The sequence below is a fragment of the Eulemur rufifrons genome, chromosome 17, assembly GCF_041146395.1.
Source record: "Eulemur rufifrons isolate Redbay chromosome 17, OSU_ERuf_1, whole genome shotgun sequence".
NCBI lineage: Eukaryota > Metazoa > Chordata > Mammalia > Primates > Lemuridae > Eulemur > Eulemur rufifrons.
The window spans coordinates 82,274,420-82,292,269 of record NC_090999.1 but is presented as its reverse complement, the minus strand read 5'-3'; the positions used below and the strand labels follow the sequence as shown (position 1 = coordinate 82,292,269).

General features: G+C 34.4%; 1 protein-coding gene across 1 annotated transcript in view; it reads right to left on the bottom strand.

Moving 5' to 3' along the window:
• Positions 1-1,858: 1,858 nt before the first annotated feature.
• The window catches only part of COMMD10 (COMM domain containing 10), a 165,969-nt gene continuing 149,977 nt past the window's right edge, over positions 1,859-17,850 (bottom strand). Inside the window, exons 6-7 of the mRNA XM_069492440.1 lie at positions 3,403-3,462; positions 1,859-2,679 (exon numbers count right to left, since the gene is read on the bottom strand). Of these exons, the coding sequence (XP_069348541.1) occupies positions 2,641-2,679; positions 3,403-3,462 (99 nt within the window). The 3' untranslated portion in view covers positions 1,859-2,640. The remainder of the gene's footprint in view (positions 2,680-3,402; positions 3,463-17,850) is intronic.

Below are 17,850 nucleotides of genomic sequence, written 5' to 3'. Positions count from 1 at the left end.
CAAAATGTTTGTAGTATTAGGTAGGTACTTCTAGGGAGTGAAATGGCAAAAGAGAGCAACTTTATATTTTTAAATGGGCAACTATGATTTTCATAATAAAAATCCTACTAAAGATAAAAATAGAAAATAAATCCTCATACTTTGGTTATAGTAACTTGAATTCTAGGAATCTATTATGAGAGATGTGGTCTAGGGTTTATGTATAATGATATTTACTCGTGAGTTCCTTATCATGTTCAAAAATTAGAAATAATCTAAATGTCCAATAATAGAGGTGTAACTAAAGTATAGCTCTCAAATGATAAACTATTTAATATATGCTGAAATTATTTTAGATAATATTTAAAGATACAAAAATGCTGTTATAGTGCTATATAAACAAAGCTAAATATGAAACCACATATATGGTATTATGTCAATTTGTTAGGAAAAGAAAAAAAAAATGGAAAAGATACATGTAAAGAAAAAAAACTGCAATAAAATCTACCAAAATGACATTAATGGCCATTTCTGAATGATGGGACTCTATAAGTTAGGTTAGTTCTTTATGATTTTTTTGTACTTCCTAATTAAAAATAATCATATGATAATTATTCAGAGAAGAATTGCAAATATTTGTAGTTGGAATAAACATAGTACATTAGTCCCTTTTTCTAACAAGTAATTCTATTTCTATCTATTCCTCATGTCAAGCACTCATAGAAGACATATGGCATATTTATTTGCTAAGATGATAGGTTCCAGTCCCCACTAATCCCCCAACCCATCTTACTTTTATGGAAAAGTAACAGGCATTTAATATTGTTTAGAAATGTCACATTTTCTTTAACTTGTGCATCATAACAATAGTAATACCTTACGGAATAAAGTTATCTTCAATTAAATATATTTCAGAAATAATTATGTTCTTAGTTGGAATTAGACCTTTTACTTGGTCCTTTCTTCAGTGCCTTTGAGTCAGACTTTGTTCAACTAGGAGAGAATACATTTATCAAGTTTTTGCATAAGTTTAGATATACTCTTAGAGAATATAAAACTAGCTCTTTTAGAGAGCATAAAACAAACTACTTTTAGAAAACTTCACTTTTAATTTTTTTTATGAAAACTTCATTTCTAACCATTATATTTAATTTAGATACCTACACTGAGAATTCAGTTTGACCATTAAACCAATGAAAACTTCTACCTATCTATATGGCCACTGTCAAAAATGCCAAATTCAACTTGGAATGATACATATTTATACATACATGATGGAAAGTCTGAAAGAATGTTTACCAAAATGTTTATAATATCTCTAGGAACTGGCAAAACAGGGCATAAAAAAGTAAGAGAGATCCTACAAGCCACATATAGAAACTAATCCCATTACATTACAAACATGCCTTCCAGATATCCTACCAATAGAACTTTCATTTTAAAAACTTTTATATCAACCAATGATGGACAAAAATTATAATATTTGCTTTCTGAAATAGTCTAAACTCTCAATTCTTTTGAGCAACAACATATAAATACACATATAAACAAATGTGGGCATAAATTTCATATACTGAACATCTATTTGAAAGACAGTTAATACTGGTATTATCTCAAATGAGAAATATGCTTCAATTTCAATGGTTTTGTTTCACTATAAGATATTTCTAAAATAAAATTCCTTCATGTGAAGAAAGTCATGTGTGACTCAATCTCTCTCTCTCTCTCTCTGGAAATAATACAAGATAGATATTTCATTCATAAAAAATTCAATTGATTTTTTTACAGGCAACCACACTCACATTTACACACATTATTAGCATAAAATATACTATAAAATACATAAAATAAAAAAAACTGCACATTTTAGTCCAACTAATCCTAAGATACCAAATTTTATTAACTGAAATCAATTAACATTTACAGAAAAAAAATGTAAAAGTTACTAGATTTGAATAAGGATGCCCATTTAGAACTCATTATAATTATTTTTATTCATGATCTGAATCTATCTCCCACACTATGAAGTGAATCATTATTAATTTGAAGTACAAAGAAAAACACATAAAAACAAAGACTGTTAATAAATCATTAAACTCAGAGAAAAAAATTAAAATTAACAGAGAAGCTCACACTGGAATTAATTGATATAATACTCCTAGCTCTATTTTAAATTTCTTTCTTATATTATTTCCCAAGCAAAATATACACATCATATTCAAGGAAAAAATGCCATAATGTATCTGACTGCATGTGGCTATTTTCTTAATTTTATTAACGTAATAAAGAAAGCTCTGTATTCTGTTAGGGTACACATTATACTTTGTATCCATGGATCCTCCTTGATATATAAAGATGTCATCAAGCATGTAAAAAATAAGCAGGTCAGGCAATAAACAACAGTATTCACTTTTGTTCCTTTTAAAGCAAAAGCATTCTTAACAATTGCTGTTGGCTCACAGAACTAGAGAAAGTATATTAGAAGCCCAGTACTATTAACAGTGATTTCCCTTGGCTGTTATTTGTCTAAGAAGTGATAAGCCATATAATTTACAGAAAGAAAGCCACTGAATCTTTCAGAAAACACAACCTGGCAATCTATCTTCAATGCAAAATAATGAGGTGGCAGGAGTGTGATGGAAGAACCAGTCTTCGAACACATCATGTAAGGGAATCCAGCTGTGCTTGTATGGTCTCTAGCTATTTACAAAGACAAAGAGAAAAGAAAGTTAGTGAAGGGAACAAGATTCACATGAAGTGCTGTTTAGAAACAGGCAAATAGAAAGTAAAGAATGGCATTGGTAACTATGCATATTAAATCCATTCAAATAGCAATAAAAATACCACAGAATATTTTTCTTTTTATGAGAAGATATTAGAATTCATGCTTGCAATTTCAGTTTCAAATTTGTATAGAAAGAGGATTACTAAACACTGCTATTTTAAATACCCCCAGCTGTTTCATTTTAACTTATCACTACATGATAAGATTTTAAAGTTGGGGGTATGGAGAGAATGCATTTTCCTGGATTACAAAATCAGTATTTGGAAGGAAATATGAAATATACTCAAAGATAAATCCCTAAAGGCATGTTTCCCTTCAGATTCGGGCCCAGAAATTAAAGTATTTAACATTATCTATACTTAAAGTGTCAGTGTGGCTAGGTATGACATAGTTCATTACTTAATGCTTTATATTAAAGCAATAATCCTATTGCTTTAATTAAAATCATTTCCATTTTCTTCCTGATTTAGTTCTTCAGATCCCCTTTATTTTGGCTATTGCTTCCTACTGTGAACATGAAGTGCTTATAATGGAAGTTTAAAGAACTCCATAATAGGACATTTAAAAATAAGAATTCATAAAATGAAGGAAACAATACGAAAAACCCACATATCAGAAAATTATTTTAAAAATTAGACCTTGTTATAGAAATCAAACAACTCCTTGTGACTGAATTCCACAAGAACTTTCTCCAGGTTCTGTAAAGAAGAAAAACAAAGAAAAGAGAATTTAGTTGCATGCAATTTACATTGCATTTTTTCCTCTCCAGCAAGCCTCTGAATATGCCATAATATTATTCCCAGAGTGGTTTTTAAAAAAATACTTACCTGCTCTACTCAACCCGACAATTCCTAGAACTCACCAATGCACTTAATAACACTCCACTTTAGCAAAAGGTTTCAACTCTACAGGGACATCTGTTCTTTAAGTTGATTCTACAAAGGTTAATAAAATATATGCCAGCAAGAGAACAATTTCATTATCTATTTTTTCAAGACGGAAAGATAATACATGAAATTATATTTCATCTTTCTCAGCAGTCCATTTGAAATCTAGTAAATACCATTACACAAAGACACTGGAGACAGCATCTCTGACTGAACTCATGCAGCCATTAATGCCTCACATCAGCACAGCTACTGCCTCCAAGCACTCATCTAGCAGTTATGATCTTAACATGCTGAGACTGTTACCTTCTTAATGTACAGACTCAGCAAAAGTTCACAATTAACACAACAGTTTCAAAGCTGGGACTTAAACACTCTCCTTCCTTTCACCTCACATACATTAGAGAAACCTTTATGGGTGCTACAGATGCCAAACAATATTGTGTGTGTCTATGTACGTATGATGGGGTAGTAAAGTGTGACATTAAAGTAAACCCTGCCCAACTCAACCCTACCTGCTTTTGGTTGATTCTGTACACTGAGGAAACAATTCAAACTAGTTGCTAAGGATTGTCCACATGTGTTAATTTTATTCAAGGTCCCTTTGGAGAAGTGAAAGTTAATGAGGAGAGAATGACAATAATGTGCTACCTGCTCTGACCCCACTGCTGTGCTTGCATGACACAAAATGGGCACCATGAACTGAAGAAGTGAAAAATTGCTGCAAATAGTCATTGATTCATTCACAATTTGTGATCATTTCCAACTTATTATTAATTCTAGTTCCCAGATTCTATGTTCACTTTTTTGGTTTCTTTTGTCTGTTTTAATGATTTCCATTTCTTTTTTCAAAGCCAACATTTTCATACCAATTTATCTCCAGCTAACTCTAGGAGAGTCAATGGGGCTATGTTCAGAAATAGCACCTCCCTCTTCACGAAGCTAAGGCATACGGGAGCAAATTTCACACTTCTTCATTTACTCTCATTCACCTAAGTACTTAAACTTTAAAATGAATGATGAAGTAATCTGCTTTAAAGCCTCTTCCTCTAGGAACTATTGTCACAGGAAAGTAATTCCCAATGCTGGGAAGCACCTGAAGTCCAAGTGGGTCTTTGGCTTCATGCAAGAAAGAATTCAGGAGCGAGCTGATGGTGTAAAGTGGAAGCGAGTTTTATTTAGGAGGCATAGAAAATCTCCTCCACAGGCATAGTAGAGGCTAGTTCTCCCTGCAGAGGAGAACAGCCACCATGTTTCCTTTAGCCCCTCTAAGCAACAGCTTAATTATAGGCTAAACAAGGGAGGAATGTTCATGTTATTTCTCAGAAAGGGGCAGTGTTTCCTAGAATTAGGGTGACACCCTTCTTTTGACTAAATGTGGTCAATCCAGAACTGTGATGGCGTGAGGTGCATGATGGGAGTGAGAGGTTCCCTTAGAAAGTTTTATGGTAATGAGGGTATAACGAAGATGCAAGGTCAAGAAGTGGTCGATTCCTCTACCATCTTGATTCTAACTGGTTGGAACTTGTCCTGTCCGCCGTCTTGGTTTGATCAGCGTAGTTCAAAGCTTCCTCATTTACATCCTATCAGGGTGGTTTGAAACTTCCTGACTCAGTTAAGCACTGCCTGCCAGTTTCCTACCTCAGAATGACATAAAATTATGAAGTTTTAAAATTGCATTAGAAACATTCATTGGCTAATTGTCACATATCATTAAACCTCCAAAGGTTTAATCAGCATCATCTAGCACTACTATATGTCCTTCCAGCAGTTAAAGGGGGATAATATGTCTAGGTTTAGCCCCAAGTTCCAAGAAAAGCAAGTTAAGTTCACTACTCTCAGCTCTATGCAAAAAAAGAGGCAATCAGTATGTAAAGAACTGATCTGATGTAGCCCTAGAAGTTTGGAAGGCACTGAGGGCACTGACAACAGAGGTGATCCTGTGCGTGCTCCTGTTCAGGTGAGACAGAAACCAGTTCCTTCAGCAGTCCCTCGACAAGCCAGAGTGTTGGATTCTTTCAAATGTCGGAATACATTGTTCACTCTTTTGTTTCTGTCCTGCGGCAGGAGCTCTGGTATGGCAGGGGTTTTCCACCTGGTGGCTCCACCTGTAATTATCTGTCTCACACCAGTGAATATACTTAACACTACTGAACTATACGCTTAAAAATGGTTAAGACGGTTAAATTTTATGTGCTATGAGTTTTTACCACAATAAAAAATAATAGTAGCTAACATAGTGTACATGTGAATGTATGTGTGTGTGTATGTGTATTTATATATGTAGATAGACATAAAATTTGACTTATGTCTGGCATAATCATTGGTATTATCATTGTCATTTCCCATTCAACCCACAATGACTTAGAGTAGACCATGGGGAATTTGAGAGTGGTTAGTTTTTTATATCTATATGTAGATAGTAAATACTCAGAATTTGAGAATCTGTGATTTCCCAAAGGGTAACCCAGAGCCACCTCTTGGGCTGTTTTTTTGTAGGGGAATAAGGATGGAGCTTAGATGCATGGAATAAAAAAGAAAGAGTGGCTGGCCAGGGGCCAACTCCTCACATCGTCATGTTCTGACCACAGAGTCCAAAAATTTTCAATTTAAACTTGGCTTCCTAGGACATCATGAAGATATCTTATTAAGTAAGAAGTATAGAACACATTTTAGTTAAAAGTTTGGTAGCTTTATTTATGACTTTTAAATTTAGACATATGATATGTGGCCTCCATTTTTACTCTTACTTCAGGTCCCACAAATATTAGGAGTAGGTCTGGTCAAAAGCTCTTCTGGGGCTGGGTGTGGTAGCACATGCCTGTAGTCCCAGTTGCCTGGGTGGCAGAGGTGTGAGGATCATTTTAGCCCAGGAGTTTGAGGCTGTAGTGAGCTATGATTTTGTCACTCCAGCCTGGGCAACACAGTAACATTCTGTGTCTTAAAATAATTAAAACAAAAAAATACAAAACCAAAAGCTCTCCTGGGGAGCCACTGCATTTCTAAGAGGAAAACACACTCAGCTTTCCTTAAGATTATAATTAGGAAGTCACAAATTTGCTTATAAAACCAGAATCAACTGTCTAACTTCATTTTTTACTCTTCAGAAAATGTATGGAAGGATTTATCCATTAAGAAGTATGTTTTTGGCTGGGCATAGTAGCTCACCCTTGTAACCTCCTAGCATTCTGGGAGGCTGAGGTGGGAGGATTGCTTGAGCCCAAGAATTTGAAGTTACAGTGATGTCACTGCACTCTAGCCTGGGCAACAGAGCAAGACCTTGTCTCAAAAAAAAAAAAAAGTATGTTTTCAAACAACTTCTCTTCAGTTTAATGTCTGGACACAAATCAGTGACAACAAAAATGTATGAAAAGCATTAAGTTCAACGAGAGTTCAATTATTAGTATTTAAGCGGTGCTTCTCTTGGATTGTCTAGGCTCTATGTATCTCTTCTTTATATATGAAGCGGTGTTTATTTTTATAGGCCTTTGAGCCAACTCATGGTTCATTAGTATCTTTGTTAAGGGAAGAAGAGGAGAAAATAAATTGAAATTCAAACTTGTCATCTTAGCTATCAGTAGCAACTCTAACAACAGACTTTGTGGAGGAAAATGTAGAAACTCCTGGTTAAAGTAGTTTTATAGGCTGAATTTGACAATGGATTTAATTATCCATGTGCTTCCTGTCTATCACTGTCATTAGATAATGGGACTTGACTATTTGGTCCTGTTTTTTTCCCCCAGGGTCAGAAAGATAGACTGGATAATAAAATGTAGTCTACTATGTCATACTGAATAAAGAGAAATATCCTAACAGCATAAGTAATGAAAATGCATCCTCATCTTGTCAGTCACATAGCAAAACTATCTTAAACTTGAACTAAACCAAAATAAGTATGTACTTAGAAAGTACTGTACAGTTTTTTTTAATATTCATGTGTTTTCAGAAAAAGGTTTATATTACATCTGCATTCTTCCAGAAATCAGATATAAACGATATTTTTATATAATACAAAACTGGGGATTTTAAGTTATAAGATTTTAAAGAAATTGATTTTGCTGATAATTCTAAGAGAGTGTTCCAAAGGAATGACTGGATAAGTAATATAAACTATTTCTGGGAAGACTTTTTGTTGCTTATTTAAAGTTTAACAGTAGTATCAACAGATCCTGCTATTATCCAGGACTACCAATGGGAAACATTTACCAAATTTGGTTAAAAAGTCGTCATTTGGTGACAGCTATTAATAGATAGGTCAAGATATTGATAAATGTACAAATTTTTCCAACACAAATGAAGAAATTTTTAAACATAAAGATGAAGTCAGCAAATAAGGTAGGTTTTTGTTGTTGTTGTTGTTGTTGTTGTTGTTACTGTTTTTGTTGTGGGTAGAGAGAATGGTGGTTGTTTTTATAGGAGAGGTGGTAGATCTGCACTAAGTCATTCACACTAGAGCATGGTCCCCCCGAGACAAAAGTATCTATATGCAATATGTTTTGGAGGCTACTGCAAATGATACCTGCTCACATGAGAATAAGGCAGGACAATATTTTTCTTAGTCTTCTTGGTTTTACACAATCTTCCCTAATCTAACTTTCTGGTTTTATTTCCCACAGACCCACCAAAATCTCTGCTCCCACCAAATTCGTGCATTCATTGTCTCTCAAGTACTCCGCACTTTCCCATCTCTGTTTTTGTTTTTGTGGTTTCCTATTTCCAGATGGATTATAGTTCTAAATGGGAAAGGTAAAACAAAGAAGCTTCTAAAAGAAAATATTATGTAAATGAAAATCTCCATAACCTAGGGGTATAGGAAGACTTTGTAAAAAAACAAAAATTGTATAAAGAAAACAATTCAAAAATTAGAATATATTAAAATTCAGAATTTCTATTCATCAAAACATACCATTAAGACATTGAAAATGTTAGCCACTGATTTATATTCAGAATACATGGAGAAGTACAAACTATGAACAAACATGAAAGTGAAAGAGCCAGTCCTTTGAGATGGATCCCAAGTGGCTAACTGGGCTTAAAAATTTTAAATAGAGCCAAGTGGCTATTTGCTGACTAGAGGTCATGCATGTATTCTGAGTTCCCAGGAAAACTCACACCTTTGTTTAACTTTTGGGACTTTCAGAGCTCACCTAAACCAACCAAGCAGGACTCAACTCTATTGACGAATCAGAACTTAGCTGTGGTGACTAATCAGAAGTAAGCAACTTTGAATCTTTCCTTTGTTCTTTCCTGAGCAAGAACTTTTGCTGTAAAACCTTAACCCTTCCTTTGCTCCCTGGAACACACCTTCATTTTACACCAGGATTCCTCTCCCTGGTTTGTAAAATATTCACTGGAATAAAATCTCTTTCCTCCAAATTCCTTTTCAGAGAACTTACGTACATAAAAACAATAAAAACAGACAAAAACCCAGATAAAAATGGACCAGAGACTTGAACAGGCACCTCATATAAGATGATATCCAAACCACCCACAAACATATGAAAACATATTGGTCATTATACTATTAGAAGGACTGAAAATTTGCATACTACTTTGGAACTTGTTTTGCATTATTCCTTATAGCTGAGTATATGCACAACCTATGATCTAGCAATTTATTACTAAGATTAATATTATACTCAATAGAAATGTGTACATGTGGATACCATGAGATGTGCACAAGAATACTGATAGCCCTGTTATTCAAAATAACCAACACTATTTTGGAAATAAGGGGTAATGGCTGCACAACACTGTAAAGGTAATTAATGCCACTGAATTGTACACATACAATGGTTAAAATGCAAATTTTATGTTATATACCTTTTGCCACATTAAAAAATAGTAAAAAATAATAAGAGTCAAGGAAACAAACTTGGAACATAATTAATTAAGGGAAAAGCATTCTAGCAAAAGTACTATATGTCTGTAATAAATATGCCTTGTTTCTGAATGCCTTTGTCAGAAACTATGCTGATTATTCTACTTCATATCCCTGCAGAGCTGGCACAGTTTCACAAAGGAAGTTCATTTGTTCATTCATTCAGTTCATTCATTCAGCACATACCCATGGAACCCTTACAGTGCGCCAAGCACTTTGCTAGGTATTTGGGATGTGAATAGTCCTGGCCTTTATGGCAGTCAGAGTCTGGAGTCTGGAGTGGAGACAGGGAACTAAGGTGTCAGATTATAATCAAAATTGTCTTAAATGCAATTTAAAAATGGTGGTGGTGGGGGATACAAAGTGGTACTTCATTTACCAAAAAAGAGTAAAATTTAAAGTATGATTTGGACAAATCAGTCAGATGAATGGGGGTAAGAAGGGGAAGAAAACAAAGGAATTTTAGAGTAAAGGAAGTTCCAAGCAGAGGAAAGAATGAGTGAAGAATCTGAGGTGGGGAAAAGCTTGGTGCTTTTGATGGACAGGAAAAGATCATGGCAGGAGTAAGGCGTGGAAAAGAAATGTAAGTGTTGCTCCTCTGAAAACATTCTCTAGAGGCAGTACCTTTTCAACAACTATTTAAGGGACTATGTTGACACAATAGTAGTTAAGGTTTTGTTGAAAAGATAGTAGAAGGAAACATGACCATAGGTATGAGCTATTACTCAGAGCAGTGCATTTTGTTCGTGCTTATTCCTCCATCAACTGTCGTTTAGGCTCTGTTATGGGCTGAATTCTGTTTGCTCAAATTTCATATGCTGAAGTCCTAACCCCCAGTACCTCAGAATGTGACTCTACTTGGAGATAGAGCTTGGGGTAATTAAGGTAAAATGAGGTCATGAGAGTGGGTCCTAATCCAGTATGACTGGTACCTTTGTAGGAGGAGACGAGGATACAAACACTTAAAAACGAAAGACCATATGAAGACACCAGAGGAAGATGATAATTTACAAGCCAAGGAGAGAGGCTTTAGAAGAAACCAACCCTGTCTACACCTTGGTCTTGGACTTCTAGCCTCCAGAACTATGAGGACATAACTTCTGTTGCTTAAACCACCCAGTCTGTGGCACTTCGTTTTGGCAGCCCAAACAAGCTAATTTAGGCCCCATCACCTCTTTTGGGACAGATAAAAGAGGAGATCTTTATTATAAGAGCAAGGAAAAGCCATTGCTGAGTTTTAGGTATAACAGTGATATAATTTTATTTACATATTTAACAACTCACTTTGGCTTTTATTTGGAAATAGATTAGAACTGGCCAGATTATATGAGGAGAAACCAGTTAGGAGGCTACTGCATTAGTCCAGCCAAGAGATAGTGACTTGATTTAATGTGATGACAGCAGTGAAAGAAAAAAGTGAAAAATTTTGAAATAATGTTTAGAGGTGGAAGAGATAGCACTTGGGACAGATTTGAGTTGGGGTAGAGGGTGGTGAAGGAATAAAAGGAGTCAAGAATGACTCTCAGGTTTCTGGCAAAGAAGCTGGATGGATGGAACTGGGATTAGAAACACTAGAGCAGAAGATCTGAAGAAGGGAAGAATCAAAAGTATAGTTACAGACACAATTAGCTTAGTATGTCTGTAAGATTTCCCTGAAAACATATGAAATAAGTCTGGAAAGCCAGAAAAGAGATTTATGTAAGAGATATACATTTAGGAATCACTGATATATTGAGGATATGTAAAACCATAACAGTGTACAATATTTAAAACCAAGTTTCCTTTGACCAGGAAAAGAATGTAGTATGAGAAGACAGGTAGCCTACAGCTGAGTCCTAAGAACTCCAATATCTAGGGTAGGTAGGTGATCAACAAATGTTGAGTATCACCAGCTTCACAAATGTTTTCTGCATGGTATTTTGAAATGTACAGTGGACATTTATTACATGAAATCAAAATAAGACAGTAAGTTAATATACAGGCAATAAAAGTGGATGGCTTATTTTTAAATATGCCTTCAATCTTCCATTTCCCTGTAAAAGCCACTGAAATCACTAATATTGTTAACTAAACATATACAGACTAGAATATATACTCTCTTTCTTCTGCCTTATACATAAGATTACAACTAAGAACCCACTTAGGAAATTCATTACTTCTATCGTCTAAGCTGATCTCACGTATTAATTACCAAACTCAGACTTTCTGCACCTGATCTGAAAACACTGCAAAGTGAAAATGAAAGTGCAAAGATTAACACTCTGCCAATTTCTTGGAAGAAAGATGTATTTGTTCACCCATTCCTTTTTATTTTTAACTTGTAATCCTATCTATGAGCACCTAGATAATGTTGCACATACCCATTAGCAAAATTCCCATGGAAATAGAATTTGGTAAAGTCTTTAGAAAGGTCTGACTTGATGAAAGCTGACACTAAAAATAGCGTCTGCGTTCCCATTAGTTGGTATTAGGAACACATATACATTTTTCAAGAAAGAAATGCATTAACCTCTTTACAAATTATCAAAGCAGAAATAGTCTGTAAATAATATAGACACAAACTATATAAGAATTAAAACCAAATTGACATTGCTTAGCTTTTAAATTTAAATTGGATATCAGAATTAGAAATTATATAATTATCCTTTCACCTAGACGATCAAGAGGTAGAATATTCCAGTAAAAAAATACTCCTCATCTCTTGTCCAGGTTAAATCTAAAAATACTTTGCTAGGTACTTAAAGAGGAAGTTTCCTTTTTAGTTATAGAAAGGCTGAGATAAAATCTAAATAATATTTCAAGTCCTACTGAATGAATTTATAAAACAAAAATCATTAGGCATCATTTACTAAATAAATATCTATAGATAATATTCTCTATAACCATATACAATTATAAATAATTGCAAACATATTCTAGTAGCTCTATTATTTGTTGACTATCTTTACTAATATTGCTGTTCAAAAATCTAGGGATATAATTTCAGCTCCTACCACAGACTGAATAAACCATGAAAGTCTACCCATATGTTCAACTGTTAGTCATTTCTGACATCCATAATACTCAGTCATCCAATAAGCATTTAAAGAATGCCAGGTACTATGCAAGGAAGGTGCTCATGATACAAAGATGAATAAACCACAGGAAGGAATATACTCTTGACCAAAGAAAGGTCCTTCTCTATGTTAGCAGGTTGCCCTCTACAACTAAGCTCCCAAATATGGGAAGAATGTACATGGGACAATGAAGGAGGAAGGGGATCCTCTTCCCATCTGCTGGATCCATAGAATCAATCTCGGCAACCAAAGGGGTAACAAATGTCACAACCCGCCCTGATTCAAAGGGTGCCAGCTTGAGAAGGTGTAAGCAAAGCATCCTGAGCAGGGGGAAAGAACAAATTTCCACTTTTCTCTGAGGCAGCTTGACTGCATGATCTCCCAAGATTCTTTCCAATTCTATGCTTCAAGGATGTTAAAAAGTACACCTATATTTGCAAATCAAATTAGTGAACTGAGGTAGTTAGAACCACAAAATGTCAGTAAGAACAAGCTTTAGAAATAACCTGGCTCAACTCTCTTATTTAACAGAAGAGGAAACTGGTGCCCACAAAGGTGAAATAACTTATATAGGATGTAGAAGTGGGACAAGTCATTGTTCTTTCAACTGCATTACTGTGGTAACTCAAGACTGTTACAGAACTTGCACCTGCGTACCAAGATCATATAGAGGACCCCTCACCATAAATTTTCATAATTACTCCCATTCAATAACTCATTCTACACAGAAATATATAAAAGCTATGCTGAGGCTAAATATTTTGATAAACATAGCTGATGAAGTGTCAAGCTGTCTTAAGTAATAAGAGGTATAATGCGAAGCTACAATCTTCAATTTCTCAAAATGTTCCAAAAAAAAAAAAAAAAAATCAAATCTCTTTGCCTTGGCCACATTCATTAAATCAAAAGCAACAAAAAACTAGCCACATGAAAATTTCACAAACATAATCTCATTGCCATGTTTAAAATCCTAATGCCAAACCAAAAAAAAAGTTAGCCCCATGAATATACTGTACAGTATAGAAACAGGGCAAGAAAACTCATCACTTTCACCTGAATTTCAGCTGATTTCTGTTGCTGCCTCAAGCCCTCTGATTCCAAAGACTCTTCATTAAAATATTACCCAGTCCAGCAGATTCCAAAACCTCACAGGCATGGCCCCGCTCATTGAGAGCAGTGGGCAAACTGAAAATCCTGAGCTCACATCAAAGTTTGATAAAAGTTACAGAAGGACAGCTATAACAAATACACGGAATACAAGACACAAAAGGCATTTTCCCAAGGTTAAGTCAACCAAATTATAACTTTGTTTTTAATCTTTGAATAGTTTGACAAAATGCTTATCTATTTAAGAATATAAGAAGCATATAAACAGCAAAAGCAAATTCTAAGCTTATTATCCTGGCATTCAAGACTTCAAAAATCTGGCTTGTGACTCCTTCCACTGATCCATCTTCTGCATATGCAGGGAGTACTGAAGTACTGAAGTAGTGTTCTGCATACTGCCCTGTGGGTCTTTGTTCATGCTGCTTCCTGTGTTCTCCCAGCAGTGCTCCCGACTGCATGCATGCACACTCTTGCACACACATACATGCACATATACCAGCTATTTGGCTAGATCCATTATTATATATCATACAATTTTTGACATATCATTTTTCCCTGAAGAAAAAATACATGTGGAGAACAACAGAATAAGTGGATATTGTCTGAATGATTACAATATTTTCCTATTATACTGCAGTACTTGACTCCAGTGATGATAATAGTCTTGTAGGTCTCCCACCTATTGTTCACTCAAGATATATGGGCTAAATAGTACAGTAATTAAACCCTAAGTATTGATTCCTTAGCTTGAAAAATGGCTTCTTTACACTTGAAGGGCTATGAGTCAAGCTGGTTAAAGCAGAAAATTTTGGATTTTATACATATTTGGCTAAAAAAAAATACAATAGATTTGGCTATCAAAATGACAACAAACCATTTCTTGGCCAGAAATCTTTATTAAGTACAAAAATTGTACAAGAGTGTTCGTGAAATATTTTCACTAAATGTTTAATCAGGTCTATCTATTTTGGCTGTTGGGACATTTTACCTGTTATCTGTATATGTCCTTTTCATTCTGGCTAAGATATTACTTTGCTCCTGTGTAGATAAAAAATATGTTTGGCAGTCATACCATCACGTTCTTTCCTCTTAAAAATACAATGTGCTATGCATGAGCAGATCACAAACTTGGAACCAATCAAAATACACTTCCTATAGCATTCATTAACTGTAATTTATTATGTGTGTGCTGATATGTCATTACAATTTTGAGCTTCAGTATTGAAATATTTAGTTATGGTTGCTGAATATAATCAGCAAGAGGTTTTGAATATAAGTACATGAAGCTTCTTAAACAGTGAGAAATTATGTTAAGAAGAGCACTGACAGCTAAAATAAATGGAGACTTTTTTCTGTACAAAATACTATGGGTGATGCTATATTTTTCCAGAAATTATAATTTATTCTAATTACAAATACTTATCTGATTACTTAAACATCATTTGGCATAGCTACATTACTTAACTTCTTAAAACATGTGTTAATATCCTAGCTTAGGGATTCTGGGTAAATTAAAAATACCAAATTGAAATCCTGTTATGTTTCTGGTGTGTAGTTTTAAAGACTAAGAGCTCAACACCCAAATTTAGGTTTCTTTTTTCCTCATAAAAGCACTTTATTGGATTCATAGGCAGAAACTTAAATGATACAGGTATACTTTCGGGAGCTACTATGTATTTGGCATCCTAAATTAAATAACATAATATAATTCGTGGTTTAAGAAAAAGGTAATTAAAAACATATGCTCGTTTAATTTTTTTCTATCTTGTGCTATCACGTCAGTCTTCAAGGAAAAGAGGACCAATATGTGTACCTAAATGAGTATTAATTTCAGAATTTAGTTAAATTAACATGTCTTATAAGCTAATTGGAAGCTATGTTTCGGCAAAATAAAAAGGGCAAGTTCGGCATTTGCTTCATGTTAGGAAGGGCATTGAATTTATCAAAAAATGTTCAGCTGAAAAGCCATTGTTAACTGCAGCATAATAATAAGAAACACCCTATTTTACCCTAACACTTATAAACCCAAATTCCTAAAGACAGTCAGGTACAATAACTAATTTGATAGGGTATGTGGTTAATTTAAGGCAGTAACTGTCTAGAGGAAATTTTTAACCTGTAATGGTGTTGTTCAAAATATATATATGACAGATGAAATGGAGCTCATTTTTCCATCCACATTAGTTCTCTGGTAATCTAATTACCTGATTACTATTTGCAAAATCTTCTTGGAATTATCAAGTGAATGAATGATTCATATTCTAAAAGCTAATTGGTTTAAACAAGTTGATGTATTTCTGTAATCCTTAGTGTATCTGGAGCTCAAAAATAAGGTTTTCAATTTTATGTTTGAAATACAGTGTCTTTAGCATACTAATGTGAATTCAACACAATAAGAGCGGATAGTTCAGTCTGTACTATGATACTTCAGTAGAGGATGAAGCATGGGTTTTATTTTTAGTGAAAATCATAACACTGAAGAATTTAGCTTATATTTTGTAACAGCTTTATGGAAATATTCACATACCATACAATTCACCCATTTCAAGTGTATAATTCAATGGTTTTTAGTATATTCATAGAGTTGCAAAACCAGCACCACAATTAAGTTTAGAACATATTTATCACTCCAAAAATAAACCCCATTCCCTTTAGTTATCATCCATCAACCTTTCTGGCCTACCCCTAGTGTACCCTTCTCCCAGCCCCAGGCAACCAGTAATCTACTTTGTCCTTATAGATTTGCCTATTCAGGAAACCATTATCAATTCTAAATGGAATCATTTAATATGTGGTCTTTTGTGACCAGTTTCATTCATTCAGCATAATGTTTTCAAGGTTTATTCATGTTGTAGCATGTATCAGTATAACTTCTATTTAGTAAAAATTATATCTCAATTTAAGCAACTAAATTGTTAAGGTTAGATTTTAAAATTTAGAATTAAAAAAAAATCACATATGACACAAACACAGGCTTAAACATAATATATGATAAACAATGTTATTAACACATTTTGATTTTCCTTGGACAATTAAGAAAATATTTCTGGATCCTGTTTTATATGATGTTATATATTTTATTTATTTGAAATTAATTTCTTTTTTTTTTCCTGACAACCTCTTACTCATACTTTAAGCCTCCTGAAATGTCACTTCCTCTGTGAAACCTTACCTGATTTCCTCCACCCTCCTGTCCACCTGTTGCCTGTTTTAGTGCTCTACAGCACAGTGAGACCACCTCTGTGAGTACTTACAATGATGCTTTACAATGGAGGCTTCTAAAACAATGTGTGTTCCTTGAGGTCAAGGGTAGTATGTATATGTATGTTTGTGTGGGTGTACATTTTTTTTTTTTTTGAGACAGGGTCTCACTCTGTTGCCCAGGCTAGAGTGTGGTGGCATCATCATAGGTCAACGCAACCTCAAACACCTAGGCTCAAGTGATCCTCCTACCTCAGCCACCCAAGTAGCTAGGACTACACATGTGAGCCACCAACCCCAGCTAATTTTTCTATTTTTTATAGAGACGGGGGTCTCACTATGTTGCTCAGGCTGGTCTCAAAGGGAGACCTGCCTCTGCCTCCCAAAGTGTTAGGACTATATGTGTGAGCCACTGCACCTGGCCACGTATATATATTTTTAATCCCCAGTACCTAACATAGAATATGGACATGGTAGGTTTTCAATACATATTTCTTAAATGAAAAAATTGCTAAATTTTAGACACATTTTAATTGTATTAGATACTCTTGAGAATTTTCAATGGCCATTTATAGAATTTAATGTTTATCATTTCAAATGATGAAGTAAAAAATATATAGAATACAAAGTTAGAAGAAATTTAAATAATAATAGCAAACACTTATGTATCAGTTACTATGTGCCAGGTACTGTTCTAAGTACTTTATACCTATTAGCAAATTTAATTCTTGTACTAATCCCATGAAGTATTATTATTTCCATTAACAATAAGGAATCTGAAGCTCAGGGAGTTTGGGCAATTGACATAGTTCTTATACCCAACAAGTGGCAAAGCCAGAATTCTAATCAGGCTGTGAGGCCCCAGAAGCCTATGCTCTTACCAGGGTCTCTGAGGTGTTTTAAATTTTAGAGGCCCTGTGGTGAAGAATGAAGATCTGGAGTCAGAAAGACCAC